Below are 17,913 nucleotides of genomic sequence, written 5' to 3' on the forward strand. Positions count from 1 at the left end.
AATGTTCATTATGTGGTTAATTCTCTCTTCCTGACATGCATGCGAATACTATTAACATTAATGAGAGCTACACAGTGGCACCAGGGAGAAATAGGCACATTGATACCAACACCGCGAGGTGCCTATAGTTTCTCTAAAAGGAAACAGCACATTTCATTGTCATAGTTTCTGTCTGAATCCTCAGTATAATATCTGCTGTTTAGAGATTTCCACATGGAAGTTTGACGAAACGATGAAGAGTCCATATTGTCAACCTTCTCTTTTTATCAGCTGTGGGGAAACTTTGGCACTCCTGATATTGCTGAACCATTGGCCAAGCTTGTCGTGACAGATGGGAATTGGAGTTCAGCAACAACTGGAGCGCTCAGGGTTCCCCACACCTGTTCTTTGTCCCCCACCCCATTATATGTGGGCAGCCTTCTTCCAAGGAAACCTCCATACCAGGCTCTTCCGGTTCCCTCAAGCTTTGAAGTTTGGTGGGGGAAGGAGTGTTCCCTGGCAAAGGGCCTCTTCAGTAACTGCATCTAAGCGGTGGAAATCCTCTGTCTCCTTAATATGGACTCCTGGCACCTTCTTTAATCTCCGATTGACTCCTGGCAAAACAGACCACCCTGTCCACTCATGCTTTTAATGTCTAGATATATATTAGATTCACATCTTTTAAGATTGTAATTCTATACATTCTCACCTGGGAATATGTTCCATTGAACTTTGTGGGGCTTACTTCTGAGTAGGCTTGTGTAGAATTGCAATGTTAGTTGCCTTTGAATTGTTTGTATGGACTGGTTGTAGAGTTTCTTACTGCTGTTCTCTTTGAAATTATGTCATTTAATTTCTACTATATGTTTTTGAAGGAATATTTATTGTTCAATAATGATGATAATCTTAATCATGTACTCTGTCTTTTCTCTCATGAGAGCATAAGGAGGTTAACAATAAAGTGTACACAGATATACCCACCACACAAATTACACATTGCCAGTGGGACTCATAAACAATATAAGGAATATTGCTGTTATAGATGGAAATAGCAATGTTATAAATAGTAACAATAATGTATCAAAACATATGGTAAAATGAATTACAACAATGACCCATAAAAATAGATTCAATAGAGAAATGTATAGTAGCTGAGAAACCACTGGGTAAACAAAATACAAAATTCCTCTTTGTGGAATGTTTCTGTATTCTCACTCATTAAAAAGGAGGGTGAGACGGGAGTCCTCTGCACACCTATCTAGGAGAATGATATAGACTTATTTCTGAGTTTACTTGTGCAGAATTGCACTTTGAGTTGCTTAATTCAATCACTCATGTTCTCTACTTCAATTTTATTCATACTATTTTTTTTTAAAAAAGCTTTTATGCCCTGCTTACACTGAACTTGCCTTTGATTTTTGTCTCTTTATGTCTAAATAAATATTTGAAGGCAGTTTGGATTCATCAAAGGCAAAAATGCTAAGATATTTTTCTTTGCTCTTTAGTTGCTACAGTTCTGGATTAGATTCTATCCTCTGATAAGTGTGTGCCCAGATGATATTTTGACTCTAATATGTAAGAGATAAAGGCAATTTTAAATTAGAATGTTGATTAATTATGAATAGGTAATGGGGATTCTTTTATATTTACTTATTCAATGAATCTAAGATGGAAATCAATAGCCTTGAACACTGGATGCAAAGATTGCAGCTTATATTTTGTCTTTTTGCATGTAGTTGCATTAAAATATATCCAGCTGAACACCCTAGGAGTGGTTTCACAAGTGATACAATGACTTTTTAAAAATCTAATATTTTTAGAAACTGGTTGACGTGTTTATTGTACATGCCACAATGACATTTTTATGATATCTCACAGAAATGCACTTCATTTGCCATGAAAAGGCACTAATGTCAGCTGTCAGTCGCTCCTTTCCCCCCTCCACAGAGAAACGCAACCACACCTATTTATCTCTGAAGAATGTGGTTGCTCGTTAGGGTTGTCCCTTTTTCTCTAGCTTTGCTCCTGTGCTTTTTAACAGTGGTCTCTCAGAGAAATGTAAAAGCAGAAGCTTTTCTAATCATTTATCTCCACTTGTTTAATTTCTGTGTGTCAGGCTGCTGTTAAATGCACAAAAGCAAGGCCAGAGGGGAGGGGTGGAATGCCACCAGCGGCTGGTGTAAGTGGCATTATTTTGTTGCCAGCATCCAATTAACTATTAATTTAATTCCTTGCATTTTGAGGTAACCCACTTACAAAACATATTTCTTTGGCTCTTAGCAAGCAACCCTGCTTAGTCCTTGGTTCATATTTTTGACAAAATTGTTTTATGCCAAGCCAGGAAACGTCCTATTAATATCTGCACTGCTGTTGGTATTCAGCACAGCACATGGCCCCCGCATTAGTTTGTATTCAAATCTTCTGCCTCTTGTGTATTCAAGTCACATCTGTTTTCTTTGACTAACAAAGTGAAGTTTCTATTGCAGCTGATGCAACCCTGCAGGGTTACTTTGAATCAGCATGTGCTGCTTTTTGCAGCCATTAGCTATGAGAACCTGGACTGCCAGTTATCACTTTGTATCAGTGTCTCACAGTTTTGCCCAGGGGTACTTTGAGAGTCTTCTTTCTCCAGCTTTTTTAAAATAAAAATGATGTCAATTACCAATCTCCCTGTTCTTGCAGTGTGGGTCATAATGTCTAATGGTTAGACCTGGGTTGGGGCCAAGAAAGGTGAACATCTTGATGCTGGAAGGGTAATGGATGTGGCGGCATGGATGTGGCGAAGGAAGAGGGCAAGGAGGGACTAAGTAGAAACATAGATGGACTTTTTGGGAGTGGTTGTCCCTCCTGAGACAGGCATGAGAGAGAAGCTGTTTGCTTTCCCATAAGAGAACCTGAGAGGAAAAGCTGCAAGGTTGTTATTACAGTTGCATAGGAAACCTGCTGTCCAGGGTGCTGAACCTTCTCCTTCAAGAACAAGTTCTCTTTTTTCTGAGAGATTAGTTTAATCATCAGAATACTGACTATTACAAAAGCGTAAAATGTAAAGAGTACTAAAATGAAGAAGAAGAAAGGTATTGTTTACAAAGATCAGTGTAAAAAGTTTTTGTGAAAGAGGACAATGCTACTGGCATCTTAATGAAAGTATGTGGATCACTCTTCCTATTTTATTTAAAATAAAAAATTCTGACAATGTTTGGAAGTAATTTCATTTGCTTTATCCAAAACAGTAACACTATTCCTGCTTGTTGTCATATTCTTTGCTCTCTGATCTGAAGTCCATGACTTCTTAGTTAATTAGATTGGTTACAGTTTTCTGCCATGACACCTGAGCAAGGAAATTGCCATCTTCCATGTGAATCCAGTTTCTCTAGCAACCTTTGTTTCATTGCAGTTTGCAGACCAAAAGATAATGCCGTATAATATAAAACAATGTCCAGCTACTGCAAAATCCCAATTAACAGTACCGTGTCATCCTTAATGAACAGATAAGAGGAAAACAGACTTTAATACCCCTACCCCTTGCTAACTATGTACATTTCTGTTTCTGTCTTGCAGTTTTCGGTGAAGATCTACATACCAGCTTATATTTTGTCAATGCATCTTTGCAAGAGGTAGTGTTTGCTAGCACCACAGGGACTCTGGTGCCCTGTCCTGCAGCAGGGATCCCTCCTGTGACGCTCAGATGGTACCTAGCAACGGGCGAGGAGATCTACGATGTTCCAGGGATCCGCCACGTCCACCCTAATGGCACTCTCCAAATTTTCCCTTTCCCTCCTTCAAGCTTTAATAACTTAATCCATGATAACACTTACTATTGCACAGCTGAAAATCCTTCAGGGAAAATCAGAAGTCAGGATGTTCACATTAAGGCCGGTGAGTACAGTCAAATATTGCTCTGGTTAGTGTGCTGGATGGTGGTGTAGCATAGAAAAGTGGCTTGGTTCATGTCCAGTGTCTTACTGGCCAGGCAGAAACATGAGAGATGTAATGTTTACAGGAATCAAATTAGGAGAACATCTACACAAGATGTTGCAACTAGGGTGGCAAGATGCAAAAGAGAACAAGGTCTTGCACCCTTAGTAGTTGTGTGACAAGCTGCACAGCTGAAATGCATTTTGCAACATAATTATTCAAGGTGCAGGAACCCTGTCTTCTTTTGCATCTGACCCATCCCTAGTTGCAACCTTCCAGATACTGTGATATTTCAGAATACTGGTAGGGGATTGCTTTCAGGAAAAACTATCCTAATCAAACTATGTAGATGGAAAATTAATAGGCTAGGCTGGACCCTTGACACAATAGTTAGTGAGTTAGTTAGTTAGTTAGTTAGTTTAGTTTAAAAAAGCAAATGGCCTGTTGCGTGTTAAAAGACAGAATGTTAAGTCATTTCTTGCTTTATTTCAGATATATCGTCATCAATGAAAACAAATGCAACTGAATCCACTTGATGTTAAATTCTGCATGTTACTAAATTGCTACTATAGAAAATTTGATTTAATACAGAGTAGGAAATTAAATATAAAGCAAGTTGGTTTTATGTGTTGTGAAAGAATTCACAAACTCCCATTGTGCCAGTAATATGCTTACGTTAGAGCCAAGGATGATTTCCCACAAAAATAATAATCACATTTTCATCTTTGTTAACAGCTTTCTCTTTCGCTTCATCTGTTTCCACTCACTAAAACAAATCTTTGGGGACATCTGTGTTACAGACTCATATGCATTTAACTGCCATAGCTTTCCTTTATAAACGCAGGGTGGGCCATTTTTCAAAGGGTTCTTCTCTGTTGTTTCATTTACTAACACTCTCTATTATGGGGAACTTGAACCTCATTGGCATAGCCTGTGACAGGACCTAATCAAATGGTGAGATCTAGTGAGTCTTTCCAGGTCTACTTAGTCAGGGTCCCATATAGCACCAGAACCCTAATGTTATTCAAGACTGAGTAGAATATCTTAATCCTCCTTGGTTCTTCCAATAAAGTTGTTGATATACTCTTGGTCTCCAGGCATTGTTCTACTATAAATGCCTGATACGTGGGTGGTGCTGTGGTCTAAACCACTGAGCGTCTTGGGCTTGCCGATCAGAAGGTTGGCAGTTTGAATCCGCACAACGGTGTGAGCTCCCGTTGCTCTGTCCCAGCTTCTGTCAATCTAGCAGCTTAAAAGCATACCGGTGCAATTAGATAAATGGGTACCACTGTGCAAGAAAGATAAAAGGCATTTCCGTGTGCTCTGGCTTCCGTCAGGGTGTTCTGTTGCACCAGAAGTGGTTTAGTCATGCTGGCCACATATCCCAGAAAGCTGTCTGTGGACAAATGCTGACTCCCTCAGCCTGAAGCGAGATGAGCGCCACACCCCATAGTCACCTTTGACTAGACTTAACTCTCCAGAGGTCCTTTACCTTTTTACTATACAGTAAAAGGATTCAAAAGAACACATGGAAGGCATTTTCTTCCTGGTATCAGAAGCAGTCAAAGCTGCCTATATGGGTTGCTCAGAAGTCTCAGACTTCATACAAGTAGATCTTTTGCTAGCCAATACACTTTGGCATCAGTTATCATCCCTCTCCAGCATGAGTCAGGCAGCAGTTCTTTGGGGTCACATCCTCGCATCAAAAGAGTCCGTCAAGCAGTCTCTCTATTCTTTTCTGAATCTCAGCAGAGTCTCAATATAGTCCTCAGGGCTTTAATGAAACATCCTCCTTCCTTGTGGGACATCTTTGGGAGATGAAAAGACTAAGGAGTATGCTCTACACAAATCTGGAGCCCCAAAGATGGTTGAATGGCATCTTGTACGTCTCCTTCCAGCAACTCCTGCAGCCAAGCTGGTGCCAAATGTACTGCTCTGCTTTCCTTTGGACCACATCAGCAAGGCTGGGGGGTGGGTCTTGTTGTCTGGGCAGCCCAGAAGCTCCATACAAACTGCCCAGGCGTGTACCTTGGAGTGGTCACTTTAGTGCTGCTAATACAGCAGAAACAACATGGGGGGCAGCAGTTACGAGTTACCAGTCTCTGCAGCCACTGTGATTCTCCAGTGGTTTGACTTTGGCCCTGGAGGCACACGCCATTGTTTCTCTCGACAGATGGATGCCAAGAATAACAAATAATATATGGTGTCCTCTGCTTTCCCCTGTTCAGTCACCAAATAGCTTCATCTATGAAACAGTTATCAGACTATCAGAACTGTTGTTCACAAGTTTCACGAGGCTGGAGTAAACAGCTGATATATTAATATACAATGCTACAACATTAGTAGGAAGAACTAACATGTCATTGGATGGTGGGGCCCAACATTTTTCAAGCTTCTGGACAAAACCGACAGATAGTAAGACATGAGTAAACAATGGAAGAAAAAACAGCACTGTTCCCATTTCCCTAGAATGCATTTTAACTCATCTGTCAAATGTTCTTCATCCTGAGTGAATACAATTTTTCAAGGTCCATTTCAAGAGAACTATAGCAGAATTTGATGCTGTTGTAGGTTTTTGATTTGGGCAAATTTGGCCAGAGGGCGCCTGAAAGCTAAAGGACTCATAGGCCTCGATATGTTTTGCCTACGTTTCTGCAGGAGAATGCATTTTTCTGCATTCTTTCACTACCTGATGTCTCCTTATTTTGCTGTGTTTTAGTTTTACGGGAACCATATACAGTCCGTGTGGAGGACCAGAAAGCCATGAGAGGCAATGTAGCGGTCTTCAAGTGCATTATCCCCTCCTCTGTGGAGGCATACATCACTGTTGTCTCATGGGAGAAAGACACAGTCTCACTCGTCTCAGGTAGGCCTTGACTTCATGGTCCCATACCACCTTCAGCATATACTTTTTCTGCTATGTTTGATGTTTCCTTTGAGTTGAAGGTAGCTGGCACCAGTATTCTGGAATGCCTTCCCTACTGAAATAGGAAAGGTCCCTTAGTATTGGCATACTTCTGGCTCCTGAAAACATGCCTGTTTAGGCAAGTGTTCCCCTAAACTGAATTTCTGTTCTTACTCTATTAATTGTTTTTAGCTGTTTTAATTGCCATGCTTTTTAGCTGTTTTTTAAATCATATATTTTAATGAAGGTTGTTTTAGTGTCCCAATGGAATGGTCATGGTGTGTTTTTTTTAGTTATCTATGATTTTTATAATTGATTTTATAGTTGTAAACTGCTTAGAAACCACTTTAGCAATTATAGATGTGCATGTGTGTGACAGCAGATTATATATCATCTTGTCAATGGATGAGGACGAATTTATCAACACGTCAGATGGTGTTGCATGGTAGAGGGTGAGATGAAACAGTCCTCTTCCCCTGGGCTTAATTTTAAATAGGTTTGGTATATTGCTATCATAATATTTGCTGGGTTGTGATTGCTGAAGTTTGGTTACTTATACTTGGTTTAGCCCCAATAAAGCCTGCAACTAGTTTCCATACTTGGTATTGCATACTGACTATAATAAGTAATATTTACAGTGTTTCACAAGCATGCTATTCAAATGTCCTTTAATAAATTACATGTTTCAAATAATGTCTGCTATGTAAGATATATGTATTTATTTGTATTATTGGCATATTGTAAAAGGAGTTTCATTGCTTTGTCAGGTGAAAAATGTAGACTGATAGCTGAAAAGTATGCCATTTTCATAATAAAACTTACTTTCATTAGCTTTTTTAAAAATGTGTTGACTTCAGTACAGTATATAAAAAGTCTACATTAAGAACATGTAGTTTCCTACAAATGGTAAAAAAACACCCGAAGTGATTTATGTCCATGCTATTAATAGAGATCTTTGGAATACTTTTAAATCCAAATGCTTGGATTTAGACTTTTCTTGCACCAGTGGGACCATCCTTTAAGCAGAGTTCCATTCAGAGACACTCCCACTGGTAGAAAAAGGAGACCCAAACTTTTGCTGATTTCCCATTCCCCTTGCAGGAAGTGGTCCTGGGGGCAGAATGGGGAATTGGCAGAAGTTACATTATGTGTAAGTTGTTAACAACACAGTTTTATACACACAAGAGGTGTAGATGCCATTTTTATGTATGTGGACAGACAGATACTGACTACTGTAGTATGAAGACAGTAAAAAAAAGTTGACTGCTGTAGTAGGACTTATAGTCCCTTGTAAGCGAACCTCCTATATGTGTAAGGGTAGAAATTAAATTGAATATGTGCGCTAGTAAATGAAGCTTGCATTTGGCAAGCATAGATGTTGAACCCTGATGTTCTATCTGTCTCATAATAGCTTTGCTTGCTCTGTGTTGTAGAATGCCATCTTCAGAGGTAAATTCCATGCCCCGCTTTTTAATAGTTACAAAGAGATTCCATTTTCAGACTTACTTAGTTCTCAGTGCCCCTTGAATTTTGTGCCAAATTTCAACTTTTTGTTTTGGGTGGTTTGGAAATACTATGATCATTTTGAGAAAAAGCAGAACACATGTCATGTTTTCAGATTTGTTTGTTTTTTGTATTTGGGGTGTTCTGGACTATGTGGCTACCAAACTACATAGCTGTAGTCCTAACAATTACAATGTCCCAGTGCCTTCCTACTTGGCTGTTTTGGTGCATGGCTTGGCTTGGCTTGGCATGCTATCCATGGCTTGGTTGCATCTCAAACTTCTACTGGTTGGGCTTTCTCCAAAGAGCTAGCCATAAGATATAGCCCAGATTTGGCCCATGGTTTATAGCTCATAGTTTGTCCAGGAGAGCTGAAAGCCTGTGTTTGGATGACATATTAAGCAAAACTATTTTGGAAGACTGTGAACCAAATTATGAGACACAAAAGTAGAATTCTGCAATGAAAATAGAAGCAGATTACTGAAATGAAAGAATGATACAAATGGGTTTCAGTAATATGATATTCTCAGTGGTTTGTGGGAAGTGAAAGTACAAAGTAGTATTGAGATTTTCTTGGCAGATGCTTGATACTTCTTTAGTTGACTGCAGTACAAACAGATGTGAACTTTACCCCGCTGATTTATATTGAGCGCTCTGTTCAGACAAATAAAGCTTCAGCCACCCCCAACGCCACCAATGCCCTTATGTCACAATGACAGAGCCTATGACTTTGGTCTAGGGTTGCAAGAAATATGGACTCACATGCAGTTAATTAAAAAGAACAACACTATAGGCAGTAGTAATTCACTAGTCATCACCTTCAGAGACATAAGGCTTTTCATGGTCTGGGTCCATGTTGAGCTCATATGTTTGGTTTCTTTCGTTCTTTTCTTCTCAGCAATTTGGCACAAATTAAAATATAGCAATAAAGCACAGCATGCAAATTATGGTTTAACTCTACATTTCAAATGGTAATACTAGCTCAGTTTACTTATCTGCTTTTGAGGGGGACAGGAAAGACAGGACTCATTTATTGCAATGAGTATTTCAGAGAGATGATGAAAATTTAAATACTGGGGGGTGAGGAGAAGAACGAAGTTTGTTACTCTGCAGGGAAACCTCTTGGAACAATGTGATTTATAATTATGGTATGTATGAGCTACTCCTGCTGACTAAGGGAGCTTGATGGCTTACTTCTTCGCACTAGTTTCCTCTGCCCTCAGCCACTAATCACTGATAGCTGGTTCTGTATTTCACTCTTATTTGTCTTAACAAGGCTGCTTGCAATACACAGATGGGGGTGGTCTTTAAAAAAAAGAGAGAGAAACAAAAAAAGTGTTCATTGATTCCTCGCTCATTACAGAATGAATAATTAACAAACAACTCATGTTCCTTTAAGTGGCTATCACTCCCTAGGGTGAGATGGGGAGGGGGCAGAGAGATGACTGCAAAGGATGAACAGAGGAAATACAGTGGTGCCCCGCAAGACGAATGCCTCGCAAGACGGAAAACTCGCTAGACGAAAGAGTTTTCCATTTTGGAGGTGCTTCGCAAAACGAATCTCCTATGGGCTTGCTTTGCAAGACGAAAATGTCTTGCGAGTTCCTGCAGGTTTTTTTCCCTTCCCCCCCTTTTTCTAAGCTTCTAATCAGCTGATCTGATAAGCCGCTAATAGCCGCTAATAGCGCTAATCCGCTAATCCGTCAATGGGCTTGCTTTGCAAGACGAAAAAACTGCTAGACGAAGAGAATCACAGAACGGATTCTTTTTGTCTTGCGAGGCACCACTGTAAGTGGGGAAATGCTGAGTGTATGGAAATGAATGGAGAAAATATGAAGAGGTCAAGTGAGGAAAAGAATAGGAAGGAAGCAAAGAAAGGGCTTCTTTGTGTATCAGGAGATGGGGGTTCCAGTTAAGCACTTTAGATTTTTCCCAAATAGTGTCGCCAGATTTCCCAAAGCTGCACTACCATTTTATTTCCCCTCCCCTCACACCACTATTCTCTTTGCTATATATGGGGTCATCAGGAATTTTTGGGCACTTGGACACCCAGTGTCAACTAATAACAACAGAGGTTTTCAACCTTTCTGGGTTCTTGACCAACTACATTCTTTCTGTGGCACTCCTGTGGGGTTCAGGAGCCCAGTTATGTCACCCCTTGCCTGCAGAGCTGGCAGCCCCTCGCCCCTTTTCAAACACTCTCCCTTGGGGAGTGTTCCCTCAGCCTCCTTTCCCCTCTTCTTGGGAGTCCTCTGGGCAGTCACACTGCCCCACAGGGACCTGGGAAGCACCCCCTGACCGGCCCCAGAGGCACCATTTGCCTGTGGAGCTTGTAGCCAGGGCTGCTGCAACAAAACAGCTATGCAAGCCTTTGGGAGGCAGATACCCGAGAGCGCATTAAAGGAAAGAGGGAAGGAAAGAGGGACAGAGCCTGGTGTTGCTTGCAGCATCCCTGACCATCCTTCAAGGCACCTCAGGGTGCCACAGCACACTGGTTGAAAACCACTGAATAACACAAACCATTCAATTGTCTTTATAGATCAGTGTCATAAAGCCAACATGGAAGTCTCATTTAGGGACTTGTTGAAGTTGTTGTGGCTGGGAGTGGTACTTAGGGACTTTCCCACATAATCAGTTGAAAGGTTCATCATGATGCCCACCCAGATCCATGAAGAGGGAGGGGAAGCTGAGTACACTTGCCCCAGGCCTCAGAGGACTAAGCTGGCCAGGGGGGGCCCTCCAAGGATCGGCTGCTTTTTTGTTTGAGTTTATAACTTCATTCTAATAAGACTCTCACCCCATGCCTCAGACTTGGGGCTGCACCCACCTCCCCAAATGTCAGTAGTTTGGTTTTGGATTTGATATCCCATTTTATCACTACCCAAAGGAGTCTCAAAGCGGCTAACATTCTCCTTTCCCTTCCTCCCCCACAACAAACACTCTGTGAGGTGAGTGGGGCTGAGAGACCTCAAAGAAGTGTGACTGGCCCAAGGTCACCCAGCAGCTGCATGTGGAGGAGCGGAGACGCGAACCCGGTTCACCAGATTATGAGTCCACCGCTCTTAACCACTACACCACACTGGCTCTCAGTAGTAATCCTGTCGTCAATAAGTATTCAAATTGGTGTCCTTCTGCTGCACAACTCTGCTCATAGTTGGCCTCTTGTTGGCCTCTGTGAGAACAGGACGCTGAACTAGATAGGCCATTAGCCTGATTCAGCAGGTTCTTATGTTCAGCTTATATGAGTCTGGCCAGACTCTTTTGGCTTCCCTTTGGTCTTCCTGGGTTGATGAGCTGCAGTACTTTATCCGCCTGACACTGCAGCACACCAAAGCCAATAGCTCTCTCAGCCTTGGAACTGTCCCAGTGGTATAAGGAGTAAGGTGCTTGTGCTTTGTTGACAGAATTCCCAGTTTGAGTCCTCTGACACCATACAGAACAGGGGTGGAGAGGCAGCCAGATTCTGTCAGGCACCTGTCTCTTCCAGACCTCAAACCTGATGTCTCCTCAGAGGAGGCGCAGCGGTCTAGATCCCCACAGTGGCTGTGACCCTGAAGACTTCTTTCAGGACTATTTATTATGGTCTTTACCAACTCAAGGCAATGAGTGGCTCAATCATGGCAGTGTAGCTGGAGAGTGCCAAACGCAGTATTCCCTGTTCTTAATTTTCCTCAGAGGCTGCATCTGACCAAGGAAGCTCCCTGCAAAGTGCTGACAGACTTGATGTGAAGAATAAAACTGATGTAGGAGCTCATTCATTTTAATGGAAGTATGCTTTACTGCTCAAAAGCCATTATGTGATAAAGCTTTTGTCTATGCATGTGGTTTAGCTGAGAATTTTCAAGTGGCTCAGAGTAGAAAACCTCCACTGTGAATGATGACTAACCTGTGTTTTATTTTGATATGAAGAGAAGTTGACATTTTGGATTAAGCTGGAAATGGTGTTGCCCTATGAAGCTGATTGAAAAGTTTAATGAGTTAAAACAAGAACCACATTATTAGAGACACTGACACACCATTGACGTGGGCGCGCAATATTGCAGAGACTGGATAATCTTACCAAAGTCAACTAATTGCTAATATTATACCCATTCATATAAAATGCAGCATGGGACCAAAATTTGTTTTGAAATGATATTTCATTGAGGTTCTTTTTTTTTTTTTACTTAAACATGAGTGTTTACAGAAAAGACAAAACAGAAAGCAAAACCCTGAACAGTTTCTCTCAGTGATTTTGCTCTTGTTTGCTACTATACAGAAAACCACAAACTAGCAGTTCTTGTTGACATTGTGAAAAATAGTCCTTTGAAATTATATTTGACAAAGGCATTTTATATGCTTATATGTGACAGGGTGTCCTGGAAGCTAGAAGGCACCTGTAATTTTATATATATAACCAGAAATCCAAACAGCAGCTTTCCATTTTGTCAGTAATAATTTACCTGATTTTTCACTTTCTAAATGTGCTCAGCATTTGAATCAAGCTGTAACTTTATTCATAATTTACATGGAAAATAATCTAGATTTAAAAAATATTTTAGATCAAGATTATAGCTAAAAATATAGCTAAAGAACTTGAGGTCATGTAAAATAATAATTCACAAAGGGCTATGTTTTGTTTTAAACCCCTGAAACATGGTTGTAAAAAATAATTATATTTGCTAGAGTAATATTTAATCTGTTATATATCTAGGTGCTTAAAATTTAATTTGGAGCTTTCTTGTGAAGCCATTGATTGGCCCTTTTACAGCAGCCAGTCATTTACCAGTATGGCACCCCTAATATATAACTGACCCCCCCCAGCAGACTACGTGGTTATTTGAGTATAACAAGCATGTGTGTGTAAATAATATCTCAAATGCTCATCATTCAATAATTCCACTAATACAGGTTTTTAGGGTATCCGTTATTTTTGAAGCAGAAGTGTATGTTTTTATCAGGCACTCAAATGCTATTAATGTTGAACCAGTAGAAATGTTTACCGCAGGCCACAGAGACCAACATGATGCCAGGAATTCAGCTGACAGAGGAGTGTGATCCATACAGACCTGTCAACAAAAGCAGGTCAGCAGGATTGAGCAAGGGGGAAAAATCAATAATTCTTTGAATTAATCATGTGGCTGCCAGGGAGAATTATGGGTGCATGAAATGAAGTACGTAGGTATACATACAGCTATAGCACCTATTGCTTTTTCTTTTTCTTTGGGGGGGGGGGAACCCCTGTTAGGTTTCTCTGATTCTTTTTGATCTTGTTTCATTCTCCCATATTTTAGTGGGGTCAAGATTGTCCTGTGTATCTGCCTAAAATTCAGAGTCTTGACATCAGGCAAGTTGCTGAATGCTTGCCAGAGAGCAGGGGAGAACATATTGTTGTCCTCGAGGCTGATTTTCCCCTTCTATCTGAATTGTTTGCATTAACAGCTATGAATTAATAGAGGAGGGCTGGGTTCATTGTGCCTGAGCCTCGATAGATAATGGTGCATCCTGTGCAGTGAATTGGACTCTAAAGCAATTAATGCTTCATTGCACAAGAGTTAAAAAAATTCATTGCTCTGCTGTTGATGTCTCAGGTGAGCTGCTGTCCTGGCATCTAACTGAGCACTTCTGCTGTATGAGCTTTGACCTTTCTGAATAATAATAAAAAATCTACACCTCTGTATTTGTGTTGACCTAGCTTCTCTGTCTGACTCTCTTTCTCTCAGCTGTACCTCACAGGTAGCCATGCTCCATTCTGTTCTTACTGAATATAAAGAACTGGAATGTCAGCCCTATAGATGTTCTTTAGATCTCTGCTTTGGATTTTTATTTTTTTAAAAAATGCTTCCTTATTGTTATTTATTTTATTAGAATTGTGACTTTAAAAAAATCTTTTGAGGTTTTTTTATGTAGCTTAGGGAGAACTGCTTTTGTTGGATTGCTAATAAGCTGAATAAATAAATGAATATAAATAAAAGTGTATGGCAGTCAGAAACAGCAAGCATATAAAAACCTACAAGGGAGCCAGGGAAAATGATGCTACAAGTTAACTTTACAAATGGTAAGAACCAGTGCTTTTTTTCTTAAAAAATGTTTAGGGGTACTCTCATTTTCCTACTCATATTGAAATAATGGCCCTCAGTGAGGCCAAACTTAGATTCACAAAATGTATGTGTCCCCCCACGTCCCTTCAGGAAAAAAATAACACAGGTAAGAACATAAGAAGAGCCTACTGGATTTGGCCAATGGCCCATATACTCCAGCATCCTGTTCTCACAGTGACTGACCAGATGTGGGAAACTGCCAGACCGAAACCCAGTACATGAGCAATCGCCCCTCCTGTGGTTTCCTGCAGCTGGTATTCAGAAGCATTACTGCCTCCATCTGTGAAGGCAGAGCATAGCCATTGATAGCTCTCTCCTCCATGAATCCTCTTTTAAGGCCACCCAAGTTGGTCTCTTATGGGAGAAGATTCCATAGTGGGGTGGGGAGGCTCGCCCCCGCCACCGCAGGCCACATTCCCACAAGGTCAGTTGTGCTGAGGGCTGCATACTGATGGTGTGGGGACCATGAGCCAAAATTGTGTGGATACCCATTTTCCTTCTCTTTCTTTCTTCAGCATCCCCTCCGCCCTACCAGTCCCAACATTTGCCATCTACTTGCAATCATTTACCCTTGGGCCACAGGTTGTCTTCCCTAGAGCTTATTCAGAGGCAAAAAATAGTACAGTGGTACCTTGGTTCCTAAACTTAATCCGTTCTGGAAGTCTGTTCCAAAATCAAGGCATATTTTCCTATAGAAAGTAATGCAAAACAGATTAATCCAATCCAGACTTTTAAAAACAACCCCTAAAACAGCAATTTAACTTGAATTTGACTAGCGAAACCATTGATCCATAAAATGAAAGCAATAATCAATGTACTGTACAATAAAATAAAGAAGACAGTATTGTAGATGATAATTTTTTTAAAAAAAAAATTTCTTACTTTCACTGATGATCATCATTGTTTGGATGGAGAGCTTTTATCTGTTTCTGCAGTCACACAGTCAGTCAATCAGTAGCTGAACTGGGTTCCACACAGTCACAAAAACAAATTAACTGAAAAAGCCTCAAAAACAAAAATGCAAAATAAATAGCAAAAACAAAAGCGCCAAACTTAATCCATTCTGGAAGTCTGTTTGACTTTTGAAATGTTCGAAAACCAAGGCACAGCTTCTGATTGGTGCAGATGCCCCAGAAACAATAGCCAACAGCCGCATTGGACTTATTCGGCTTCTGAAAAATGTTCAAACACTTACTTACAGGTTTTAAGACATTTGAAAACCAAAACATATGAGAACCAAGGTACCACTGTACTTGCCAGTGTTGTATGCAGTTTCTTAAGTGCTTCTATTGATATACTTTCTCTGGAGCGATGGGAGCAGCACGTCCCTACCCTGCCCCAGGTAATACACTAGACCCAGTCCTGCACCTGTAACTTATAAAATGTGCATATATAATGGGAGGTGAAGGAGGAGCTTGCCTTGCTGCTATTGGGGTGGAGTGGACCGCGAAAGAGAATTTGTGTGCATTTGCTCCTTTAGAGGAAGAAAAAAGCCAAGGGAATTTATTGTTGACGTGGTAAGTCATTGCTGCAAGGAAGTATGCAGGCTTGCACAATCCCCCACGTTTTTGACACCCCACCTTGAAACAGCTGCATGAGAACTCATGCAGCATAGTGAATAAGCACCTGCTCTCTGCTGCACCAAATCACACTTGAAGGCTATAGAACGATACATGGAAAACACTCATGACAAGCTGCTATGTGGCTGTACCCTAAACAGTAGCTTCTATGCCCTTTTCTTTAATGCGTAAAGGATTTATCCTCTGTAAAACAGCAATAGCTTTAGGGGGGGAGAGAAGATACATACATAAAATGGTGGCAAAAATCTAGAGCTTTGCCTCTGCTTTGTTGTGAATTTGGTTACAGACAGCCAAGAAGATTAATGTTCCTGTGTCTGATCTTACAGGCCACCTACTGTAAGGGAGAGTGAGAGCTGCATTCTCCCCTCCCCCTAAACAAATGCACATTCTATATTTTTCAGATGTTGAAAATTGTCATGTACAACTAGAAGAAGGTCACTTTTAGCTCTTCACCTAGGGATAAAATCTGGCTGAATTCCATTTGGGGAATGGCCTAGTACTTGATGTCTGCTTTCACTGTGAATTCAAATTTATTTTCTCCTTTTATCTATGGGCTTTTAGAAACAAATGGATCGTGATGTGCTACTTCTGGAAGGTCAGGGCTACCCAGTTCAGGGATTCTGGGATTCAGCAGAGAAAACAGAGTAGACTTGCATCATTTTTCTTTCAGATAATGCTGCAAATGACTTGCATGTTTGCTTCTCTAATCTGCTTTCCAAAAGGTGGCCCCAGAATTGCTGAGAAGGTTTGGAAAAGGCATTTGGATTCAGGGAACATGTTTGAATGTTGGTTTCTGAATTACAAAGCTGTGGGCTTTGATCTCCTCAGAGCAGCCACCTCTCTGTAGCCTTCCAAATGTATACCATGGGCAGAGGTAAAAGTAAAAAGGTAAAGGTAAAGGGACCCCTGACCGTTAGGTCCAGTCATGGAAGACTCTGGGGTTGCCGCGCTCATCTCGCTTTATTGGCCGAGAGAGCCAGTGTAAAGCTTCCGGGTCCTGTGGCCAGCATGACTAAGCCGCTTCTGGCGAACCAGAGCAGCGCATGGAAATGCCGTTTACCTTCCCGCCTCAGTGGTACCTATTTATCTACTTGCACTGCATGCTTTCGAACTGCTAGGTTGGCAGGTAAAAGTAGCTGTGTTAATTAAACCAAACTCACAAAGAAAAAGTAGGTTTTACAGACTGAGTGTAATGATTCCCCCCAAAAGAGTTTCTGGGCAGACCTCTGACAAAAAAGAGAAGGAAGATAATTGAGCCCTGCTCTGCTGCTCACATGCTGGTCATTGGCTTGCGGAATCAATTTCTAGGGCTCCATGTGATTCTTTGGAGACATTTTGGATATGTAATGACATTAAACATCTTTTGCTCACACACTAATGATAATTTTCGATGTGCATTTGATTACAATTTAATGAAGGTCATTAAAGCTGGAAGAAGAAGGACCCAAATTAACACGTTTTATCTGCATTGGTGCAGCTTCTCAGAATAATAACTGGACCAATTTGGAACGAGCTATTGTCCTTCTACTAATAAAAAAACCTCTTTGCCCTCAAAGTCATGTTGTTCAAAAGAACACAATGTCTGAAGGGCCAGCTAAGGGACAATAAGAGTGTGGAACATCCCACAAGGTCACAACCCCTTAGAGTGTTCTCAGCCCTCTCTTAAATCAGAGAGCAGGGCTTGAGGACACCCCCAAGTCTCGGCTTGTGGACCCATCCAGGGAGGGCTGGGCTCTTGCAGGCCAACTGCCATTCTTAGAGTCTTCCTTCTTTTCTGGAGGAATGGCTGTTGAATAGCCTCCCTTACAATCTGTCTCTGTCCTGTAACGTTCTCTGCTGAGGCATCTTATGCACTTGCCCCCTCAAGGTGACCAATTTTTATGTATTTAAAATGCCAAGGGAACTTTCCTGATGAAACAAAATAAGTCAGTAGGTGCGATGTAATGCTAGT

General features: G+C 41.0%; 1 protein-coding gene across 1 annotated transcript in view; it reads left to right on the forward strand.

The window, feature by feature from the left end:
• The window catches only part of DSCAM (DS cell adhesion molecule), a 322,782-nt gene that overhangs the window by 48,402 nt on the left and 256,467 nt on the right, over nt 1–17,913 (forward strand). The window contains exons 2-3 of the mRNA XM_083500497.1: nt 3,538–3,855; nt 6,614–6,760. Of these exons, the coding sequence (XP_083356623.1) occupies nt 3,538–3,855; nt 6,614–6,760 (465 nt within the window). The remainder of the gene's footprint in view (nt 1–3,537; nt 3,856–6,613; nt 6,761–17,913) is intronic.

The sequence above is a fragment of the Podarcis liolepis genome (genome assembly GCF_965112155.1).
Source record: "Podarcis liolepis genome assembly, chromosome: 4".
Taxonomy (NCBI): Eukaryota; Metazoa; Chordata; class Lepidosauria; order Squamata; family Lacertidae; genus Podarcis; species Podarcis liolepis.